Source organism: Calonectris borealis, chromosome 3, assembly GCF_964195595.1.
Source record: "Calonectris borealis chromosome 3, bCalBor7.hap1.2, whole genome shotgun sequence".
NCBI classification, from domain to species: domain Eukaryota; kingdom Metazoa; phylum Chordata; class Aves; order Procellariiformes; family Procellariidae; genus Calonectris; species Calonectris borealis.
In genome coordinates this window covers 52,835,201-52,859,572 of record NC_134314.1, presented here as the reverse complement: position 1 = coordinate 52,859,572, position 24,372 = coordinate 52,835,201, and the positions used below count along the sequence as shown (strand labels likewise).

At 39.3% G+C, this 24,372-nt stretch overlaps 1 protein-coding gene across 2 annotated transcripts in view; it reads left to right on the top strand.

Annotated features, from left to right (window-relative positions):
- The window catches only part of CDK19 (cyclin dependent kinase 19), a 128,911-nt gene that overhangs the window by 14,464 nt on the left and 90,075 nt on the right, over window positions 1-24,372 (top strand). For both annotated transcript variants that reach the window (XM_075145677.1, XM_075145679.1), the window contains exon 2: window positions 5,336-5,411. In XM_075145677.1, the coding sequence (XP_075001778.1) occupies window positions 5,336-5,411 (76 nt within the window). The remainder of the gene's footprint in view (window positions 1-5,335; window positions 5,412-24,372) is intronic.

The window sequence follows — 24,372 nt, the reverse complement described above, 5'->3', positions numbered from 1 at the left end:
GATAATCTGTATGAATGTTGTGTTCCGGGCAATACTGTGTTTGAAGGACACTGAACTCTGAGGTGTTCCCAGGCTTTGCCCTACAAAGTCACAAATGCTTAAATTCCATTAGTGCTGCTTACAAGGGTGAATTGTTGTTGTTTTCTATTAGGTTTTTCTAGCTAGGTTTTGGAATGTTTTTATGGTACACTTCATTTGTTTAAGAAAATATGCACTTTAATTATTATTTATTTATTTTTATTTATGATATTGTGCACTTGATTTAAGAGAGTTATTGTTAGTATATACTGTAATGTTAATATCAGTATTAACTGATATGATACAGTTGAACAGTTGTAGCTTCAGTGTGGCTGCAGTCTTTCAAGCCAGTTCCTTGATGTGGATAATGAATTCTGAAATTGGGATGTTTGTTAAAATATGTGAATTCAAGAGGGACCGTCATTAAAAGTTTAAAAATTTGAATAATAGGGATAAAACAATGGTTTGAACCATGCACTATTTTCAGATCCTCCTATTTTTTTTCTTATGGTCTTGGGCAAGTTGTTTCTAGTTTTCCATTGGCTTGTTTGTAAAGTAGTTTCTCATATGATGGGAGCACTCTGAAGTACAATTGCAATAATTAAGACAGTTTAACTCCTTTGAAATGTTTTAATTATTCTAAGTCTTCTGAACTGCACCCTTCTAAAGTGAATTTGGTACTTTTTGTTCTTTTCCAACGCATTTGGAAAATGGAAACTGAAAGTGTTACCCAGAAGAAGTAATCATATTTTAATTTTCTGCATTGAATACTGCAATTGGACATAAGCCACCTGAGTACAATTTTGTGGGGAAAGAGGACAGAATTTTCTTTTGCACTGTACAAATTAAAATGTTAACGTTAACCTTAAGGATTTGCAGAATGGGATATTTCTTGGTGAGGGAGAAAAGCTTAAGCTCAAAGACCAGGTTATGGCCTTACACCAGTATGGATTTTTATGAGAGAGAGATGTTCTGAATTATTGCTGGTAGGCGTGAGTAGCCTTGTGTTTGGATGCTGCCTACGGCTATCTAGAATACCGACTCAGGAAGTTTTGAGGACAGGGGTATCTCATCAGTTCCTTTTTTGTAAAAAGTTAATCCCTGTTAAAATAACATGAATTATAAAGCTTCTGGAACTAGAAGCAATGTTCGTTTTAATCTTTGCCCCGAGTTTCGGATAAGGGAACTTGGAGCTTGGAGAAATCTCGTGGAGGTGTGACCTGGTACCTGTTTTATCAGGCAAATTCTTCTGCATCAATTTTGAAAAGCTTTAATAAAAATTGTTGAGTCACAGCCTCTTAACAAGTTCCTTTTCAGTTATGTTTTGTTTTGTTTTTTGCTCAGATTCAGTGAGCACATTGCCACTGTTAGCCTGGGGTGGCTGTTTAATAGAACCTGCTTGATTAAACCTTGCTCTATGCCACTTGCTCCTGACCCTCAGACAAACCCCCACACAGCAGGACCTTCAAGTTAGTTGGCCTGCTCCCAAGCCCGTATTTCTGTGGACCAGATGAAAATGATTACGGACAAAGACCTTGCTTCTGCTTGGCTATCCCTAGCATGGGTGCCTTTTGCCTTATACCAGAGCTGTGTAGTTTGTTTGTTGTTCGGGTTTGGTTTTTAAACTTAATCACACTTGCTCTGCTCTCTAGTGAAAAATGTACTGCTATAGGATCTGTCAGAAAAGGATTTATGAAAACTTTCGTGTTGCATAATTCTGTACAAGTTCTTGAAATGTGTTCAAAGTTCACTAGAGTTTTTCTGTCTATTCAACATGAAGTAGAAATACTTCCCCCTGCCTCAAGTGTTTTGTAAGAGCACAGGTCTTTAGGGAGTTGAACAGTATACTTACCTATCACACACACCATTTGACATTATTTATTGAATTCTTAAGAGTGGGGAAATAGCTAATAAAATACCTATTTTTTTTCTTTAATACCATTTTGCTGAGTAACCAGAATTTCATCAGATTGCATTGGCTGACTTGGTATTGAAGTTTTAAATATATTTCTTTCTTTCTCAAATTATCTTGAGATTACTATTAAATGGGAAATATTACTACTTAAAATACCAGTTGGTGGAGATCTTTTGGAAAGTGCTTTAAACAGCTATTATGTTTGCATAATAAGAACAGTTAACTTTGGAAAAGTATTCATATAGACTTGCATTTCTGCCAAAGCAAGTCAATGATATTTATGTATTTAAAGGAGGCTATGTTTATGATTCTGAAGCTGTTGGTAAAAAAACATTTTGTGAGATCTAGAATATGGTATCTTTGGAGTTCTTTGTCCTTGATACCCATTTATTTTAGGTAAGCATTTCATTATCCCCATTTTTGCTCAATATTCACAAAACCCAGTGTCCTAGAAGTATGTTGTTTGCAGCTCAGTAAGATTGCCTTCTTTTCCCACATGCTATAATATCTTAAGTTGTTGGGTTGTTTATTTTTTTTAAACATCTTTCATCATTTCTCGTTTGTATCTTAAAATCCTACGTAGAGTGGCTGGCTGGTAAGTGGTGACAGGCTCACAGTGGCAGTGGTGTTAAGCAATGCTGTTGAAGGCGGTGTGTGCCAAACGGCGTGCCCGGTCTCTGCAGCAACCTTCAGTCTGTGAAGGTCTGAGTGACTGAATGCAATGCTTGCATCTGTAGAACTAGTTCAAGGGTAGCCGTATCAGTAGGGTGGTGTGCCCTGTTAAGTAGACATGCCAAAAGAAGGGTATACTGCAGTGCTGTAGCGACTATGTTGTTTAGGGATTCAAGCTGATATGTCTGAATGAGATTGTTCTGTACTGTGTAGTTTAAACATGACCATAGTTTAAAAGCTGTGACCGATTTTAAATGTCCAGAGTTGGTTTTGGTTCTGTGAACAATATAATTTTGTCTTCACAGTCTCAGTAAGCGATCTGAGTTATGGAGTTAATACTTTGCAGTTTATGTAAATCTTCTGCACAGATAGCAGAACCGTGTATAAGAGTGGATGGGCATTTATTGTTTACCCTTTAAAATTTGGACTAATTAATGAAATCAAAAGCAATTTCTATGAGATAAGCTATGAGCTTACCTGTAAAGTTACACATTTTTTGGTTCTGCATCTTGGGCCAAGTTCTTGTAAATGACTAATTCATGAAAATAAAAGGCTGCTCAGTGGGGAGCAAAGAAGGAATTTGAATTGTCGTGTCAGTAGATCCTGGTGAATCCTTCTGCTTAGGAAGCAGACGTGTCCACTTCTGAAGTTACTCCTGAAAGCTTACTTGGTGAACAGCTCTTATGAACTGTTAATGCAGTATTTGGCCTAATTTCAGTAATGGTAACTTCTTAGGCTTTCTTTTGCCCTTGAAAAGTTTTGGGTGTTCCCCCCTCCTCCCCCCAAAGTACAGAGTCAGAAGTTACATGTTTAAAATACTAGTATGAGGCCATTTCATTTTAATTAGCATAGAGGAATAAAATTTTGTTTTAGAAGAGGAGGGCCCAATTGTGTTATGTTCGTTTGTCATGTGTGTTGGTTGTTAAGATTTGCATCCAAGTATCTAAATGGGTGAATATTTTGGGGGTAGTTGCAAGGCATGTTGTAAGTTGCTGTCCTTCCCACTTCTCCACGGAAAATCTGTGCAGAATGAGAATGTATTTCTCTCTTTGGCAGTTCCAAAATAATTTAGGTCACCTCAAAGTAACCCATTCCTTTAGCTTCAGCTGCAGAAGGATCTTCTGTTACTCCAGACCTATCTGGAGGAAGAGGCCCTTCAAGTCTAGCCTAACATGCTTGGTCTTGCTTCCTTAGAGATCCACGTTGCACCAAATCCCAAACACATTGAAACACCCTGCTTGAAATAAAGCAGATTGTAATTCCATTACAACCGAATTTCTGTCTTTTAATTTGGAGGGAATATATTTTCAAGGATTTCCAAAGATTTCATGTAAGTGCTTGTTTGAGAGGGGAATAACAACTATTTCTGAGTTAAGGTGCAGCACCAGAACTCAAGTTTCCCAGTTGGAGCAGCTGCTGAGTGAGTCCTACTTCAAAGGTGGATTTACTTTTTGCAAAACTTGCAGCGTACTGAGTTTTCCCGTGTAGTCAGAAAACATCTGGAATTTTTCTTGTCATATTTTTGCTTCAAAAAATGTAGTGCAAAATGCACAAAATGGAAGCCAAGCACAATGTTAACTACTGCTGCTACTGAAAATTACTGAGAAAAATGATCACCTGTACTTACTAATAGGTGTAGGCAGTTATAATTTCCATCACTCTCATCTTCTCCCCACATTTCCCCACTCAGCCACTTCTCATCCCATGAATTTCAGAGATGGGGATGGCAAAGAGGCTGGAGCTGGGCAGGACACGGACCTCTAGTTAAATGCAGGAGAGGCTGAAAGGAATTCAAGTTAATTTTTCAGCATAGCAAAACAAAATGGTTTGGGACTGGACGAAGGGGAAACTGAAGCCAAGTAGAAATGCCATAGGGAATTTAGATGGGCGTTAGCGGGTTGTTGAATTGTAAGCGGTGAGTCCGCAGAAGTGCATCAGCACTGTGGGTATCGATGCTTATCAACATCTGTCGATGATAGCTGAATCTTGCAAAACCTTACCACAGGCAGTAAGCTGGTTATGTTTTGTTGCAGGGGCTTTGAGATGCTACTTCATTTTCTTGTTCTGTTGGTTTTCTCTCTAAATCACTTTAAACTGTGATTATTTAAAAGTACAATACTGTGTTTCAGCTTTGTGCTTCAGAGCACACAGTTTCATACACAGTGTAGGTGTCTGCCGGTAGCCAGCACTCGAGGAGAGTTCTGTGCTTGTGCTCTGGCAAACACAAACTTGCCGAGTGAAATTCATGTTCTTTCAATAAGTATAATTAGTTTAAAACATAATAGTATCTCAGAAGTAAAAGTGGATTGACAGCAGCTCATAAAATCAAGTAAGATCCTTGCGGTTCCTAGGTATTTCTATGCGAGTTTTCCAGGCAAGGGATATGATACAACTGTGCTGCTTTTTCGTGGTGGTAGACAGTATCCTGGAATTTTAGGAAAAGTGTCCTCCAGAATTCTCGGTAGATGTATTTGCAGTTATCTATATGGTTTCAGAGAGAAATGAATATAGGTTAACAAAGTTTCTTTACGCAGGAGTTTGGAATTTTTGAAGTCTGTGTAAAAAGGAAACCTACTTTTAATATCTAAGTGTAATTTATGCATAGAAACAGATTGGCTTTTCAGCTTCGTGATCCATACCAAATTAAAATAAACCATTATATGTGTATTGCTTGGTGTAATATAAGTCAGAGCTAAAAATATTCCTCTCTGTTTTTTTTTTTGTGTACAGAAAAGATGAAAAGGAGTATGCACTGAAGCAAATTGAAGGTACAGGGATATCCATGTCGGCCTGTAGAGAGATTGCAGTAAGTGTACATAAATGAAAGTATTTTTATTGACACTATTATTCAACAGATAAGATATTTCATTTTCTCTGAATTAAATAATACAAAGCTTGTCTAAATGTTTTCCTTAAAGTATGCAAGCACGAAAGTTATTAAAACATAAGATATTCTTAAAATGCTTTCTAAATAATTTTTTTTTTTTTGAGTGGGAAAGGTGTTCTTGCTAGGTAATCGTAATGCCTCTTTCTATTATAGTTTTGTTTTATCCGCTTTTATGCATTGAGCGGGAAATCTACATGAACCTTTTAATGGAGATTTATTTTAAAACTGGATGTTTTTAAAATGGTTTGAAGGACAAAGGTTCTGAAAGATTACAACTGTCATTATAAGTCCACTTGCTAATAATATATTTTGTTTCAGATGAATGGTAGCTTACTCTTCTTTAGCGCCTGAGAACCATTTGTTCTCCTTGTTCCTTATTTGCTTTGCTAAGTACAGAGAAATTTCGTAGCAAAATAAGCAGCTTTAATTGCATTTTTATTACATGTATCTTAGGAAGAAAAAATGGATTCAGAAACTGCACACTTTTGAGCATAGTAGTGCCCATACATATATGTGTGTATATATTATTCTTTCAAAGTTGGTAAGAATTAGGTGTTTGTATGTGAAGATAGATTTTGATCTTTAAATGTTTGGTTTATAACTGAAAATGTGCATTACTGTCAAAGTGCTGGATAGTGAGTAAAATTTTGTAATGCAAGAATTTCTTGCATTGCAAAAGTAGTGCACTTGCTTGATTAAATATTTACCTTGTTTGAATGCTGTCACTATGCTGAGGGCTGTTGAAATGTGTGATAGGATTTGTGCCTAAAGCATTTTATGATCTAGTAGTGTTGCATTGAAATATAGCAATCAGGTGTGCAATGCAATGTGAGGCATTAGAAACTCATGATGTTTATGAACTGAACAAACCACTGTATTGTGTTTAGAGTAGTGCCCACGGTAATTCTGCATGAAGAGACTTCGCAGATAAAACTACTATCCTTTTAAAGTGCTTGTCACTATAAGGTCAAGGTCACTCTGGATTTGAGAGCTGGCTGCACTGCTGTCAGTCACTTTACACAGAATCTACTCCGTGACATTTTTGCTCATATTTCTGCCTTTAGAGGAAATAAGAAGTCCTCTTTTAACGTCAGTACTAGATTATATTCTTGTTACTATAAAGTCTGTTTTGACAGCAGTGAGGTTTTTTGTTTGTTTGTTTCTTTGATTCTTTTCTGTCTTTTGTCTGTTTTAATTGTACTTACTGTGGAGACGATGTGTGGAATAGTCCAAAAGAGACTTTCCCATTCTCATGATAGCACTGTGGTGTGGAGCTGATTCTGTCATACCTGGGCACAACATCATGAGGAAGCAGAGAGTGTCAAATTATTTTTTTTTCCACTGATGATACATCATCATTTCAGTCTTAATTTTTTTTTTTTTTTTTTTTAAATTGATGAAGCTTTGTGCAAAGCTTAGTACAGCCTGGGAAATTTCACAACTACCGTGTAAGTTGCTTAAGTCCTTTCGATGGTTCTTCCTGTAATTCTTCCTTGAATGATGTTTTACTCTTCTCCAGACTTTATCATAAAACTCTATAACCTGAGATAATGTAGCAAATCACTGTTTGCCTCAGTGAAATTTCAGGTTAATCAAATATTAGAAATGTGAAAAACAAGATAAAGGTGAAATAGTTGAAAAAGAAATATGAACTTTCTGTCATACAGAAACAAGAAGAATGAAGTGCATTTTCCACAAAGAGAATTAGACTTATAATTAATACATTAATATTTAATCTTGTATTTAAAGGCTTAGATAGGTAACAAACAAGGTAATGTTTACTGATTAAATAAAGATTATCAGCCTAGAAAGAGGCCATGTTAAAATATTATGGGTAGTCTTAAAAAAGCCAAACCAAAAGCAACTAATGTCCCCCTCCCCTGCCAACCCCAAAAACCCAACCCCCATATTCTGTGGCAACTGAGAACGTGGAAGAAGCACCAGTGTACTTGGTTCTGTGAGTGTGTTCAGAATATTTTAATAATTCTATAACCTGAAGACACTCGAGAATGTGCTCAAGAAATACATTGCTGAACTAAAAGGCATTCAATTTTGTAGTTCAAGACCATTTTGTGTGTAGTATTGCCTAGACACTCAGAAGATGATCTACTGGCTAACTTTCCCTAAGAGCAAAAGCGGACTAGTCCTCTCTACTGATGTTACAGATCAAATTGGTCTGTCTTGTTTGAAAAACATAAAGCCTCTTTTACCGCTATTAATATGAGCTTTTCATGGAAGAAGGCTTATGTCAGTGAAAACATCACACAGGCAGTGGTTCCTGGGGCAAGTGATGATTACTTTCTTTCAACTGTAGGGTGATACCTGCTGAAGGAATCAGTATTTTAGCCAATTCTATTGTATTGAATATGAAAATACTAGAGGGGATTCTTACATGGTAAAGAATTGTGGAGGGAAAAAAAAGCTAATTTCTTCCCTGTAACTTGAGTCTATTCTAAAGATAATGGAAACGCCAACTATTTCTGTGTTCTTGTTACGAGGCAGGTTATTGCTGGGCTTAAGCAACAGCATTTTTGAAGAATAGAGCTGAAAAATATGAATGAGAGTAATGAAATATTTTTACATGATTATTTAGTTAACTAATGTGACACCTCTCTCAGCTGAAGACTTATATTAGTTTATTTTTGAACCAGTGATGGATGAAATGTTTTCATTATTGCTTGAACATCTATTTGTTTTTGTAATGTGGACAGAAAAAAATTCCTGAATTCCTAGAGCTATTTACAGACAAAATGGTACTAGGAATTTGTTAATTTAGTTTGCATTGTAGAAGATAAAATGTATTTTATTTCTCTTCTTAGACATTAAGGGAACTTAAGAAAACTCTGTTCCTTTCCATTCAGAGGTGGGTCATCAGAGCATATTCATTGTGAGGTAGTTAAAGATACATTGGAAGCCTGCGCAACAGAAGAGCGTATGATTATGCCACTGGGTATTAGGGCAAGGATATAGATTTCTTGATGCAGAAGGAACTTTTCTGTATATTTTGATTTGGAAGAAGGAAACTAAAGAGTTGGACATAATCAAGTGTGGAGATAGATAAGGATAATAAACTGGATTTATAAATAATCTGAACCATGTTTTGCGAAAAGTTTTTTTTCATTATGCTGAAAAGGTAATTTAAGTACTACTTTGGGGAAAGAAAGATTTTTATTCAATTCTGCTGCCTTTGTTTTAGTTTTTGCTCCTTACCTTACCTAAGTAGCTTAGAACGACAGGTAGAGACAGACAAAACAGACTAGAGGGGTATTATTTGTTAGGGCTATTTTTTCCTGTGAAGTATCTTGGCCATCATCTGTTCAGCATCAATAGGTATGACTTTAAAAGTCTGCAAACAGCTAGTGCTAATGGAATTTTGTATTTGTTTATCAAAAAAGCACCAGAGTAATGCAGCTTCATCTGAGATTTCTTGTCCCAAAAGTTTTACTTTCTTGAGAGGATTATGCTGGTTACTTCAAGTGTGCTTTCCACAGTGAAGAGACTATAAACTTCTAATTGTGGATTTTGGGAAAAACTAGTTCAGAGAAAAGAAAAATATAAGCCTTTTCTTAATCAGTGCCCTTCCATGGCCACTTTCAAAATATCTGGATATGTAGCCTGTCCCTGAGCATGGAAGAACTTCAGTGCAATTGTTTATGATATATAAGGTTTGCTAATGGTATAAGAAAAGTATGGTATTAATATTAATAGAAGAGGGTAGGAGGAGAAAGCAGTAAAATGTCTTTGCTTGAATTTCAGTTTTTTATTCAGAGAAAGAGATTAATTCGGTGACTGATTTGGACAGTGCATGTTAGGCTTATGCTGCTGGACTCCAAACTGTTTGCAGCTATCTCCATTGGAATTTGTTTTAGTGGCTAAGTCACTTCCAAAATTTGTGGTTGTCTGTTGCTTTTCACATAAAGAATTGCAGAAACCAAAGGCTGAATGTTAGTAGAGGTTAATCTGGAAATCTTCAGAAAATTTGCAGTCTTGAACAATTTGGGGAGCTACAGTATGATTGTTGTTATTGGCTTATTTAGCTGAGATGGTGGAGTTTAGCGGAGGGAGCACATCAAAAAGCAGGATCACAACCCTGGACTTCAGGAGAGCAGACTTCAACCTCTTCAGATATCTGCTTGAAAAAATCCTGTGAGGTACAGACCTGGAGAGAAGAGCGATCCAGGAGAGCTCATTGATATTCAAGGATCACCTTGTCCAAGCTCAACAAAGTTCCATCCCAACAAGTAGGAAAGCAAGCAGGAGGCCCGCATGGATGAACAAGGAGCTCCTTATTGAACTCAGACATAAAAAGGAATCATATATGAGGTAGAAGCAGGGAGTGGTAACACAGGAAGAGTATAAAGTTGCTGTTTGATCTTGCAGTGATAGGCATCAGGAAAACGAAGGCTGACCTGGAGTTGAGTCTGGCAAGGGACCTGAAGGGCAACAAGAAAGGATTCTACAAGTACATAAACAGCAAAAGGACTGCTAAGGAAAACATAAGCCTGCTGCTGAATGGAAACAAATGACATGAAAAAAGCCGAGGTACTCAATACCTTTTTTGACTCAGTCTTCACTGGTAAGACCAGCCTTCAGGAATCTCATGCTCCTGAGACCAGGGGGAAAGTCGAGCAAGGAAGACTTACCTTTGGTGAAGGAGGATCAGGTTAGGGAGCACTTAAACAAACTGGACATATATAAGTCTGTGGTGCCTGATGGGTTGCACCCACAAATGCTGAGGGAGCTGCCTGATGTCATTATGAGACCACTCTAAATTATCTTTGAAAGGTCATGGTGACTGGGAGAGGTTCCTGAGGAATGGAAGAGAGCAAATATCACTCCTGTTTCCAAGAAGGAGGGTCAGGGGAGCTACAGGTTGGTTAGCCTCACCTCAGTCCCTGGGAGGGTGGTGAAGAAAATCCTCCTGGAAACCATTTCCAAACACATGAAGGACGAGAAGGTGACTGGGAGTAGTCAGCATGGATTTACGAAGGGGAAATCATCCTTAACCAATCTGATAGCCTTCTATGATGAGATGACTGGCTTGGTGAATGAGGTAAATGCTGTGGATGCTGTTTATTGTGACTTCAGTAAGGCTTTTGATATTGTCTCCCATAACATCCTCATAGAGAAGCTAACAAAATACAGTTTAGGTAAGTGGAAGGAGAGGTGGATTGAAAACTGGCTGAACAGTTGGCCCAGAGGGTTATGATCAGTGGCGCTAAGTCCAGTTGGAGGCAAGTCACTAGTGGTGTACACCAGGGGTTGATACTGGGGCTGATACTGTTCAATATCTTCATTAATGAACCGGATGCTGGGACGGAGTCCATCCTCAGCAAGTTTGCAGTTGACACAAAACTGTGAGAAGTGACTGATACACCAGATGGTTGTGCTGCCGTTCAGAGGGACCTCAACAGGCTGGAGAAATGGGCCTTCATGAGGAATCTCATGAAGCTCAACAAAGGGAAATGCAAAGTCCCACATCTGGGGTGGAATAACTCCAGGCACCAGTACATGCTGGGAGCTGACTGGCTGGGAAACAACTCTTCAGAGAAGGCCCTGGGGGCCCTGGTAGACAGCAAGCTGACCACAAGCCAGCAATGCACCCTCAGGGCAAAGACAGTTAACAGCATCCTGGGCTGCAATAGGCAGAGCTTTGCCAGCAAGTCAAGGGAGGTGATCCTTTCCCTCCAATTCAGCACTGCTGAGGCCACACCTGGAGTTCTGTGTCCAGACCTGGGCTCCCCAGTACAAGAGAGATGTAGAGCAACTGGAGCCCAGTGCAGGGCCATAAAGATGATGAAAGGACTGGAGTATCTGAAATACGAGGAGAGGCTGAGGGAGCTGGGACTGTTTAGCCTGGAGAAGAGAAGGCTTGGGGGATCTTATCAAGATATGTGAATACCTGATGGGAGGGAATGAAGAAGTGGGAACGAGACTCTTCTCAGTGGTGTGTAGTGACAGGACAAGAGGCAATGGGCACATATTAAAATACATGAAATGCCATCTGAATATGAAAAGACACTTCTCTACTGTGAGGGTGACCGAGCACTGTAACAGGTTACCCAGAGAGATTGTGAAGTCTCCATCTGTGGAAATGTATAGAGCTCGACTGGACACAGTTGTGGGCAGCCTGCTCTACCTGACCTTGCTTGAGCAGGGAGGTTGGGCTAGATCTCAAGAGGTCCCTTCCAACCTTGAAAGATTCTCTGATTCTGTAAAACAATCTTCTAGTATTTCTGTCCATTTAGTAGAAATAGAGCCATGTCTTTCAGATGTATTTCTAATAAGCAGATAAGCATTTTGTACTAATAAAATAGTATGATTATACACTACTTGGCAGTGAAATACAGTGAAGAAACATTGGTTTGATAAGTTCCAATAAAAGGTGCAAGTCCCTCTTTTATCCTGAGTTGCTCTTCTGAGCTTCCTGACTGGTTGCTGAAATAAGGTATCTTACGCAAAGTTCTTGGAAAATTTTTAAAGGGTCTGAGCTTTATTCCCAAATTTATTTTTTGGGTCTGTTTGTCACCAAAACACACATTTAATTTAGTACTTATAACAGTTCCCTGGTATGCATTGCACTTATTTTAAAAAAAAAAAAAATCAATGACAAATGAAAAATAAGTTCAGTTTTCCTCTGAAAAACAGTCAATGTCTCTTACTGAAACAGTTACATGTAAGTATATTAAATATAGTAGTAAAAATGACCTGGAAACCAATGAAGTATTTGTAACAGTCACTTGTACTGCAGTGAATAGAGTTTTCCTCTGAAATTCTTCTTAACACAAAACAGGATAGTTCAAGAATGTCTTTTTATAAGATCATTTTTTTCTTCTAAAGCACAGTCTGTGGACAAAAATGCCTAAAGGTTTCATGTGAACCAGTGACTTGAGTTAGGTCCTAGGAGGCTCTTTTGTCAACTCCTGATCCTTTCCAGCTTTTCTCCCCACCTCTAACACCGAGAACTTCCCCTCTTCCAAAGATAAATTACCAACTCTAGCCATCTTCTCTGTAAATAGTGATCTTAATTCTAAACTTCATTGGATTTTTCTATATCTTTTTTTTTTTTTTTTAGTAGCTCAGTAGCCTTTTTTTCTATTGGGGAAAAAGAATTAGACTAGGCTGTTACAGATAACTTAAATGGGAGGAGTAGAGCCACAAACCAGCAGCATTTCTCTCTTAGCTTTGCTTCAGAGTGCCCTGAATTGCTGCAGTTTTGCCCTGTGCGAATGTTGGGTCTGGGACGCGTAACCATGTTAGTTGCCACATCCTGTGCCTGTGTGTGCTAGTTGTTAGTGAAGCTGCTAGAGGCTGCTCCTTCTGGGAGACCTTGAAATGTTGCCAGTACACTGTGGGACTCTAGTTGGGAGCATCAGTTGGCCTTTGTGTTCATACTTGCATTTATGGGTACAGGCTAAAATAATTCAGAGTGTAATGTTAAATGAGTTACTGAAAGCTCATTTGAACAATTTAGCGTGCACAAATTATTCTCAGGCCTTTTGCCTATTGGTGCAATGTATGTTACAAAGTGCTAGAGGGTACAAATATTTTGGCATCCTCAGTTTCTGAGGGTGGGCAAGGTTTTAGAAGCCTTACAGGTTAAACAATAGGTTTTTGTAACCTTTTTGTGTTTGTCAGCTCTCTTGAGCAAGGCTCTGTCTCACTGGATTTATGCTTTTTTCTGCCTCCCTGCTGTCCGTAGCCTTCCACTGCACATAGGCAGCTCTTCCAGGGCTGTGTCTCCCTCCTCTTGGCTTTGGGGGTCTGTGGTGTGGTGCTGAAGCTGAGCCAGGGAGGTCAGCCAGGCTTACTGTCTCCATCTTGAAGCACTTTGTGCCTTTGCCATGTGCTTCTCAGCAGTGCTGCTGGCAGCATGGCGCGGGAACGCTCAAGGGGACACATCGTGCCTTGCTGGTGGAGCTAGTAAAGCTTATTTGCTTTTACCTCTGTCAGGCGCTGCACGTCGCTTACAAGCTGCTCTCACCTCCCTGCTTGGAAACCGCTTAGTCAAATGAACTAAACGTGAAGCTACTTAATTTGAGACTGTGGATCAGGCTGGCCTTATAACCTGTTTGACCTGTCTCTGCGTCTCTTAGGAATGTAGAAAAGATCAGCTGTACAGGAGTAATGATAACTTTTCAGTGTTAATGAATCATCTTGAAGATTTGTAATGCCATTGACTCTCTTCAAGTACAGTTACATAGAATTTCAAAATAGATACAAGTCCTTTGCTTTGGCTATATTGACCCTTTCCTTGACCTTGACTATCACAGCAGCTTGCAGTGTTTACTGTTATGTAGAGAAATAGGTTTCTAAACCTTGGTCCCTGGCTTTGTTTAAGGCAAGGTTAGGTAAAACAAAGCTTTAAAAAAGTCTGTGTCCCTTAGTACATTTGCTATAGAAGATTTCTTTTGAATGTCAGAACTTCTTTTCCCTTGCCAAGATAATATAAATATGTAGAATATTTGGCAATGTAAAATCTCCTCATAAATTCTCTACTACCTAATTAGAAAAGATTGTTAGATTTGTGTTTGTGGAAACTTTGAAACTCCACTCCCTCTTTCAATAGCTGGAGGTAGTGAAATAAGTATAAGTTTAAAAAAAATAATAATTTGAAGGGATTTTTATTAGAGAGTTAGGGCATGTGTTGGCTAGAAGTATCTGTGCATCGTGATTTTATAAGTATGAATCAGCTGGAAGGAGGTTGTTGGTTCAGCTACATGACAACTCATGTTTTGCATGCCATAGGAAGAATAAGAGCTCACTGCATTACATGGCCTAATCTTGTATAATCTGTGTAATTTAAATGCTTTTTGTGTAAAGGAGTACTTAAATTCCTGCTTTGGTTATTCTTCAAACGGGTTCTGTGGACATTTTTTGTCTTTTTTTATTTTATTGCATCTGAAAGAACAATTAACTTAATAAAATAAAAAAGTACACAGGTAGTAAATCTGTTGAATAAAAAGATTTTTTTGTTTTAATCAATTAAGTTGACTTTTTTCTTATCGGCCCATAAATGCCTTGCAATGTTTATGAAAATAATTTTCACAGCTTGAAGTATAATTTTTTTGTCAAGCAATTGTAACAAAACTAGAACATCATCTGAAGCAGCTAGTCAGCTCCATTGTCTAACTACAGCCACCTCCTTCAGCAGTTTAACAACAACAAAAAAGAACATGCAGCGGAGAAAGAAAAAGGGAAACACTGCTTTTATCACACCGTTACTTCTAACTACAATATTTGGGACTTTTGTTTTTCATACAGAAGTTACTTTCCTTTTCTTGAAGTCGCGTCTCTGTGCTCAAAGCGGGAGAACACTATCAACAAATCTATGGCATGTATGTTAAACAGAAAAAGAAAGCTGCTACCCTGTTCTAACACAGTGTGAGCTGAAGAAGCTTCTCTAAAAATTTGGTAGTCAATATCAGTTAGGATATAATCCAAATTCCCAGTGAAGCTGACTGGGGAAAATGGGTATTCAGTGCTGTTCAGGCTCAGTTGTTTTCACTTTGAATTTGCTGAATTTGTTGAATTTTACTCAGATCTGAGTATTCTCAGAACACACAAATGTGAAACCAACTGATGGTGCCTTCAACAGAAATAAACAAAAAAGCGAAGCCAAGCCTCTTCAGGTTAAGCTGTAGGCAGCAATGCATTGAAAGCAAATAGCTACTTATCACTCAGATGAAGAACAAGAGTTGCAGATAATGCAGGAAAGACATTTTTAAATACTTATTTGCCAAACTTAAATACTCCCTGCAACATTGCGTGTGTGTGTGTGCACATGCACATATACGTTTTAAAGCTTCATTTGGAATGTTTTGTAAATTTTGGGTTCTTTTCTGAATTTGTGTCATAAACCTTTCTTTTTCTTTCCTGTTTCTCATTCTCTCTTTCTCATTACATGTTTTCCTCATGTTCCTCCATTTGTACTTTCCCTGTAAATTTGTACTTTCCCTCCATTTGTACTTTCCCTGTAAAAAGTAAAATTAGTTTATGTATGTTTTCAGTTTATTCTGTGTGGAGTTGTAAAATCGTTTGAATGGTGTATTGACTTTACATAATTCTGTGCCTTTCTCTAATTTAACGTTCCGTGTGACTGTTTTTGATGTCTCAGACTGAGAGGTGATGGCATGGGTTTTCAGGTGATGGATTCTTTGTAAGTTGGGACTTTTATCTGCAGATATTGTTACTAAATTGCCCACTTCGTTTCAGTAACACGCTCACGTGTTCTTGTTCAGCCTTTCACAACTAATGTAGTAGCAGAAGCTCTTGTTGCCCTGTCCTGGCTTTGGCTGGGATGGAGTTGATTTTCTTCCTATTAACTGGTATAGTGCTGTGTTTTGGATGTAGTGTGAGAATGATGTTGATGACACACTGATGTTTTGGTTGTTGCTAGGTAGTGTTTGCGCTAGTCAAGGACTTTTCATCTTCCCATGCCCTGCCAGATGTGCAGGGGGCTGGGAGGGAGCGTGGCCAGGGCGGCTGGCCCAGCTGGCCAATGGGCTATTCCATACCATATGACGTCATGCTCAGCATATAAGGCTGGGTGAAGAAGAAGAAGGGGGGGCGTTCGGAGTGATGGCGTGTGTCTTCCCAAGTAACCATTACGCGTGATGGAGCCCTGCTTTCCTGGCGATGGCTGAACACCTGCCTGCCGATGGGAAGTGGTGAATGAATTCCTTGTTTTGCTTTGCTTGCGTGCGCGGCTTTTGCTTTCCCTATTAAACTGTCTTTATCTCAGCCCACGAGTTTTTCTCACTTTTACCCTTCTGATTCTCTCCCCCATCCCACCCGGCGGGGGGGGTAAGCGAGTGGCTGCGTGGTATTTGGCTGCTGCCAGGTTAAACCACGACATGCCCTCAACATTCCTTGCAAGTGTCAATTCTAGGTGAGCTTTGGCTTTACTGACACCATCCCGACACGCCTGGGCAATGTTTCTAAACTCCTCCTATATCCCTGTTTGCACCCCTCTGTATACTGCCCTTGTTGCATTGGAGTTCTGACAATCTGCGTAGCCAAGCCGGTCTCCTGATACTTGTATTTTTGAGTGGACCTGCCAGCTTTCCTGAGCTCCTTTGCTCTTCAGAGCTGCTTCAGAACTGGCCACCTACCAGTTCCTTCAGTAAGCTGAAGTCTGTTCTTCTGAAGCTCCAGGTCAGTGCTCTGCTACTTGCCTTCTTCACTCCACTCAGGATCTTGAACTGTAGTTGATGGTTGCTACAGCCAAAGCTGCCTTTGATTGCCACATCTCTAACCAGTCCTTCATTGTTTGAGAACAGCTGTGTGCCACCATTGTTGGCCCATCCGGTATGTATATCAAGAATTTGTCCCGGATATCCTCCAAAAATTACCTGGGTTGCTTGTGCCCTGCTGTGTTGCCCTTCCAGTGGATGTCAGGGAGATTAAGGTCTCCTGGGGTTTGTGGTTCAGAGACTTCTTTGAGTTGTAGAGAAGACTTCGTCTGATTTCCCATCCTTATTCGGGGGTTCTGTAATGTACTCCCAACACAACGTCATCCTTATTGGTCTTTCTGCTGATCTTGACTTGCAAGCTGTCTGAGGCCTCTCTGTGCCCATTGAGTCTGTCAGGCAGAAATAAAATTAGTAGTGCCTAAGCTGGATAAATTAATACAGAACAGAGATGGCTGGATTGAAAATGGAACATCAGTGGAAAAATCTTTAGGACTTGATCAAATGTTAAAAAAGTTGCCTTTTCCAGTACATCATTTGGCATTGGTTTCAGCCCTGTGTATGGCTAAGTGGATAGAGTTTTTAGTCTACAGTCGTATTTGACAGTTTTTGTAGGTAAGTTGTAGTCAGCTTTGTTATTGAAGGCAAGATGTCATGTTACATTCTACTAAAACTTTATTCACTTAATTGAATTTCATTATGTTAAAAGTTTCACTGTGGTGTTTGGCGTTTTGTGAACCTCTGTGTCTATTTTTGTGCTAAGCTGAAAAATAGCTCTTTTTTAAATACAGCTTCCATTGTTCTTAATGAGATTTTTCTTGTCTTTATGATGACTTCATATATTATTGTATGGGGATTTTGAGACACAGGGAGGCTTTCCTGTTTCCAAATTGTAGTTAACAGTACAATAGTCACTAAATGGATAGCCTGGATGTCTTTAATTCTGTGATGCATCTTGTCCACAGGCTTACAGTGTGAGGTTGTTACCATGTAGAGTTTGCTTAGTTTGCATTTTGATAACGTGTGCGCATCATGGTTTTGTTCTCTGGCTCCGGCCATCTGACTGGCAGAATGCTCCTGCCTTGTAGAAAGAGCATCATGCTCATCCTTCCAATCTCATCAGCAGCGTCAGGATGCTTCCTTAAACCTGCCTGTTGCCTATATGTAGTGCACGTACTAAATTGTGGGTATATGTATATGCTCAGTATACTTGACCTTGAGATTTTTCATATGCAGCTGCCTGAGGATACTGAAGTTAGGGTAGTCCTGACAGGCTATACTATTGGAAAAAGTCCTCGGTTTTTTGAATATGTGAACAGCATAGTGAAAGAAGCTATCAGTAGAATAATTTTGATTATAGACAGTTATGAAATATGAGATCTGCTGCCAGTTCTTGAAGACATTTGAGGAAGCCTCTGCCTTTTCTTTCTGTGCTAATGAACTTATCCCATCCCATGGCCCCTGCAGAGTTTGTTTCTCAACTCTCATTGTCTTTCCATATTTTTACTTGCTTATTAGATTACTCTAGTTTCTTTCTTACCTCAGTTGCCTTTTGTACTGTTTTCCTTGCTTTCTTCTCCCTTTATCTCCAGATGCCTTTAATATTTACAAGCAATACAGTGGTTTCCTGTCCACTAGCTCTGTCTTACATCCATTTTGGTTTGACTTCTCTAAGCTTCTACTCTAAAAAAGCTTCTTACTGCTGTGATTAATGATCTCTCTCTGACCAAACTTGAAAGTTTGTTCAGTATCCTCATCTGCCTTAGTATCTTTGCACTTCAGACTAATAATTGTTCCTTCATTTCTGACATGTTATTTTTGTTATGTATTAGTGATTTTGTTCTTGCCTAGGTTTTATCTAGTCCATTTTATTTTTCTGAGGATGAGTGAGACTTGCAGGTTTACATTCTACTCTAAGTATTTATCGTATTTGTGGCCTAAAAAATACTTTACCGCTACTAAATTGTCTTTTGTACTGTTCCACATCTGAAATTCACTGAACTTGCTCAAAGCCTTGTAGTTTAAATAAGGAATTCTACTGTGATTTGAAGTTTTAATCATTTTCAGCTATCTCCATTGTTCAGATTTTCATTCTGAGGCCAGATGGATTATTTCATTTTTTCTTCTGGGCATCTCAAATCCAGACCGTTTTCAAGCTCTCTTCTTTCTTCAGTACTTCCAGAACTCCTGGGGTTTTTTTCAACACAGATGGACCTATCCCACTGGGATTATTTTAAATGTTATCTTTCTCCTGTGAAACGCTGTATAAGGTGCTGCTATAGAAGCCTTCCTTTAAACCATTCCATTTCTGTCTTACCAAATTAAGTGGCCTTGAGGTCCCCTCTAAAAATGCAGAATCTGCAAAACAAATAAAAAAACCACACTAATGTCTTATGGTTAAACTTAATACTCCTGATTGCTCTAGTTAATGGTCAAAATGCCATCTACTTGCTTATCAGATGTTCATATAATTATTTCTGTGTTGTTCTGCATACTAGTGGAAATACGTGGAAATATAACTTGTCAGAGCATTCCCATAAAAGTACCAGTCACGTTTGCATTAGTAAAGTCCTAAAGTGTTCAGTTCTCTTGTGTGGTCTGTGGTGAACTGATTGCTTATATTCTGGTTTAATAGCCTTTTCTCCTTTTCTTGCTTGGCATTTTCTGGTGCTATTGACTTGTACTGACTGACTAACTTGAAGCTTTAAGTACATACCCAGGGCATGATTGCTATTGCATGTGCAAAACCAAATGCATAAAAGCTATAGGGGTTATCCTACAGAAGTTTCCCGCCCTCAACAGGGACAGCTACAGCATATGCATTTGAGGATAGACAGTGCTGCTCCTCTTCTTGCAGCCAAGAAGGGAAGAAGGTGAAGGAGGAGGGAAAGTAGTTTAGGGTGTTGTCAGAAGGAAGATGAAGTGAGATGAATTTAGGGTGATAGTTGAGTGGTGGTGATTGTTTTGCAGCTTGTTCTGCCTCAGTGAGCTCTCTTTTTCTTTTTGAATGCTTAATCCTTAGGTTTCACACATCATTTGAGCTTCTGTGTTCATTGGTCCTCCATCACATGCACACAGGAAAGAAAAAAAAAATCCATTCCTCTAACTAAAGCACGCAGAGGAATTTGTTATCTGGTGCACTTCATTGTAGTTAATATTTCATCGATATTTATAAAATTGTGGTGAGTTTGCTAAAGCAACAAAAGGCATCTTCCAAAGGTTAATCTGCTGCTACTCTCCTTAATTTGCCTGGAGGGCACTAGTGAGTGCCAGTATGGGATGAGTCCCCGTAGCACTAGAAGATCTCCAGTGATCTAGGGGCATGGAGGTGAAGGTGACTGTTTCTGGATCGCATTAAAGGGGACTGAGCTGCGATTTCTAGATTTGATAGGACTTGCTCTCAAAGTACTCATAAGCTGCAGCCATTTTCAGCTTGACAAGTTAGCAGTCACAGTGGGGGAAACTGGCCGGATACAAAGACTCAAAGTGACTGCTGCTTGGCCAAAGGAGAGTAACACAGCCGTTACTTTTAATGCATGTGAAAGTGGGCCTGAGTTTATGTGATCTGATAAATATGGGCCTAATGTTAAAAAGTCACGGCATTCGGTTGCATTAATGGCGATAAGGGAGCGGTGGGGAAAACGAATATGAAGTGTGACTTAGGTTGATATTGCCCTTTTATAGTGCGTGATGCTCAGAAGGATTCTGTTGTCTAGGTAACAGGGTCTGTACTTCATTTCTTAAGAAAGATGGAACAGATGTTCTTGCAAGAAGCGACCAATTATCACCAGTGAGAATATTGGCAGTATTTAAACTAATTGCTCTGTTGTTGCATACAGTCCAATTCATATGCTATGAATAGTAAAGAAAATTTAAAGGAAGGAATCTTCCTTGCATGGCTTTTCCTGAATGAGGTTTTTGAAAAATATTTGCGGTTTATAAAATAACACTAATCAGTGTGTCTTTTCACACTTCCATTTATCATTATATTTTCTTCAATATCATTCAGTCTTTTTATTTGATATTTGTAATGTCTCTTTCATGATCGTTGAGTCCCGTTGCTCCATCAAATCTGTGTCATATCACATTAATTTATTTTGTTCATTTAAAATACCTAAAAATCTGAAGGCAATGGGGTAAAAGGATGCTCACAGTGGAATAAGAGACTGAGGTGCCTTTCTAAGTCATGTAAATCTATTCTGAGTGTTGTGTGTGGTGTGGGTTGTGGTTTTTTTTTTTTTGTGGCAAAATCCAGACGCAGCTACTTGGATAGGGACTGTGCCATAAAAAGCTGGGGCAAAAGGGAAGCCGTATAGACATGTATATACATGAAACCCTGTTATGTGTTGTTTAGGTGGGAACATAGCACGTGTGTGGTGGGATAAGCAGGTGGTGACAGTGGCAAGAAAGAGAGGAGAGCTGAAAGGGACAGTGTGGAACAAGGAGTGCCCGAGCTCTCTTACTGCAGCACTCATCAGCAGCATGCCTTGCTTTTATGAAAGGCTGTGCTAAAGTAACTTCACATATGAATTAAAGTATTTATTGTGCTTATGGATATAGCTTTGTCTTCCTGGGAGATTATTGTAGTCTTTACAGTGTAGGATATGCTCCTGTCTTTTGTAAGAGATTTGAGGGTGTGTGGGTGTGTGTATGTAAATACGTTTTTATACCTTTGGGATAAAATCTGATGCCGGCTATTAAGTAAGAAGAGAGGGCATTGGGACCAGATTCTCAGGGCACTGTTTGTGGGTCCTCAGCACAGCTAGGCCATACCATTATGCATTTTAACAAAACATGTGGCCCCTTGCCTGAACTTTTCCATGCTTCTTGTCAAATATAAAAGGTCTAGTCTGAGTTTTTTAGGTAGGGCATTGCAAAAACATGTTTTCTGTCTTGGCAATAATAGGATAAAGGAAGAATCCTTGACCTACTCTCTTTTTATCGGCTCTGATAAAGGACGTACTGTTTTGATTTTTATCTTACTGTGGAAAATGTCATAATGAGTGGAAACAAAGTGCATGTTGCACTACTTAGATTATTTGGCTGAGTTATCCTATTGTATAGTAGTGACATGTTGATTGGGACAAAATGTCTTATTATATTCAGTTATTTCAATAACCATTGTAAAACATTTGTGGAAAAAAATATTATGTGTAGGGTTTTTTAATCCTCTTTACCATGCTACTTGTACGTAACTTCTAATCTTTTGCTTCTCATCCTTCCTCTGGCTCGCTCCTGGCTCTCTTTCTGTGAACTCTTCTGCATTCATTCTCTGTAATTTAATGCAGATGACGCATCTGGTCGCTTTAGCTGTATGTATTAGCTTATGTTTGCCTCTTCAGTCAGAGGCAATACCACTTAAATGTTCATGTTCACTAGCAGAGCTGCTCTTTTATTGTCCTTTTCAAACACTGTTGTCTCTAATTCCTATTCTGAACCTTTCCTTTGTCGTATAATTTCTTCTTTGTATATTATCCGTCATATTCTGTTGCTTACACTTCCGTATGATATCTGGTATGTAAGTATTCATTACTTCTCATATTCTGTTGTTCCTGCTTGCTTTTCTTCTGTTGATACACTTTTTGATTCTCCTTGTGTTTCCCTATTCTATCACAGGTCTGTCAGCAGCAATATTTACTACTTTTGCTGCTTCTTTTGTATGCTTGAGTGCTTATAATAAAATCTTACAATCAGCTTCTGCAGATTTTTCACCTGCTTTCATGAGCATTTTCTCTGTTTTTACACTTTAATTGTATCACATATCGTCAGCCCCAGGTTCTTTTCACCACCCTTGACATACACTTTGAGCCCTCCTCTTTTTCTGTCTTCCCTTGTCATACAAATCCGACTGATTTTATTTCTGAAGGTCATGCTGAAAGGAAAAAAGAATTTGACAGGTACTACATATTTTTCCATTTTCTGTCCTGGAAATAGAAGCTTCTTCCTTATGCCCCTTGATTTCACTGCAGTGCCTCTATTCTCTTATGCCTCATTTTCTCTTCTTCTTTCTGACCTTCTGCTCACAACACAAACATTAGCCTGCCGTCTTAAGAAACCTCACTTTCACGGGAACTAATGCTTAGAAGAAGAAAGGAGGAGGGCACGTTTGCCAGAGAGTCGGTGGGGCTCTGGACTTTGTCCAAGGGTTAGGAGGGGTGTTTGCTGTGTTGGACACTTTTGTGTGCCTCTCCCCCCTTGACATTTTCTATATTTGCCCTTTGCTTTCCCTTTCTCTGGTCTGTTTGCCTCAGTCTTGTTTTTCCTACCTAGTTCATTCCTTTTCATACTCTTTGTCCCATTTCCCACTCTTTGCCTCATCAATGCCGTTTTTTCCCTCTTCAGGTTTGCTAGTGCCACTTGCTTTTTTTTTTCCCCCTTCCCTGCTGTTTCCACACTCAGTCCCATTCCTCACCACTGATTTACTATTGTAATCCCTTCTTTCTTTCACCCATGTATCTTCTCCCCTGGTCCAGTCTCTTTTCTAGTGTCCTTCTCCAAGGTCTCCTGTGTCTTCTCACTGCTGATTCCAGCTCTGCCGTTCCTCCTGCTCCTGGTGTTGCTGAGCAGAGCAGCCAGTAAGCTGCAGCCTGTGTCCCTCTCCTCCTGCTGGCTGCCACGCTGGTTTCCTTCTCCCTGGGGTGGTTTCTCCTGACCGACTCTTCCTTCATCTTCTTCCTACCTCTCCTCTTTCTGGAGTGGATTTCATCTCCCTTACCCCAGAAGAAGTCAGCCTTCTCCTCAGGGACTGAATTAAGCAGGAGAAAAATGGGGGAAACTTTCTCCTTTGTTTTAGTGCCAGAGCTGTCTCTGACATGCGTCGTTTAACAGCTCTAAAGGTCTTGTAAGTCCATTTCTACAGAGTACGCACAAATAAAATTTTTTTCCCCAAGGGAAAGTGAAGCCTCAGATGACAGTTTGATGATACAAAATTGCTTAGCCTGGTTTTGTTTCTTTGCTAACCTGTGCAGAAGTGCAAAATATCTCATAATACTGAGTAGTTTGTTTGATAAAATTATTTTTGTGTCTATCAGCATTGAATTTTAATGTAGTGGAAACTGGAGAGGAACAACCCTAGCTATTTACAGACGGCAATGGCTTCTTGAACAATCATTACTCTAGTGGAGGTTGAGGGTAGGGGGAGAATCTTTGAATCTTCCATCACTATTCTTCTGGAAACAGCCCATGTTCAGGAGCAGTCAAAAAGGCAAATTCAAAGTCACTAGAAAGACATTAAAGGGAATTACTGAAATCAAGACCTGAGAACAAACCAGACTCAGTCAACCTCATAAATCCCTGGTGCATTCAGATGTTGAGTGTCTATATGCTATCCTGATCCCTTTCCGCCTCAGAAAGGATACAGTAGCACTTAAAAAAGGTAAAGAGAAGGGGAGTCAAGAAAATTGGTGATACAAAACTACTTCCGTACGAACAGAGACAAAATAGACTGGCAATCTGTGGGTTGGAAGTGGGGCAAGCTGAAGGAAGGTGTGAGAGGTCTAAAATCAGACTTTTATGGAAAAGTTAATTAGGGAATTGTTATTCAGTGTTTATCAGAACAGAAGAGCTAGGGCAACTGAAGGAAGGTAGCCAATCTCCCCCCAGTACAACTTAATTTTGAAACACACCTCCTCATCTTGTAGAGACCAGAGATAGGACTAAGTTGGGGTGGAGGGATGTCGGTTGGGGGC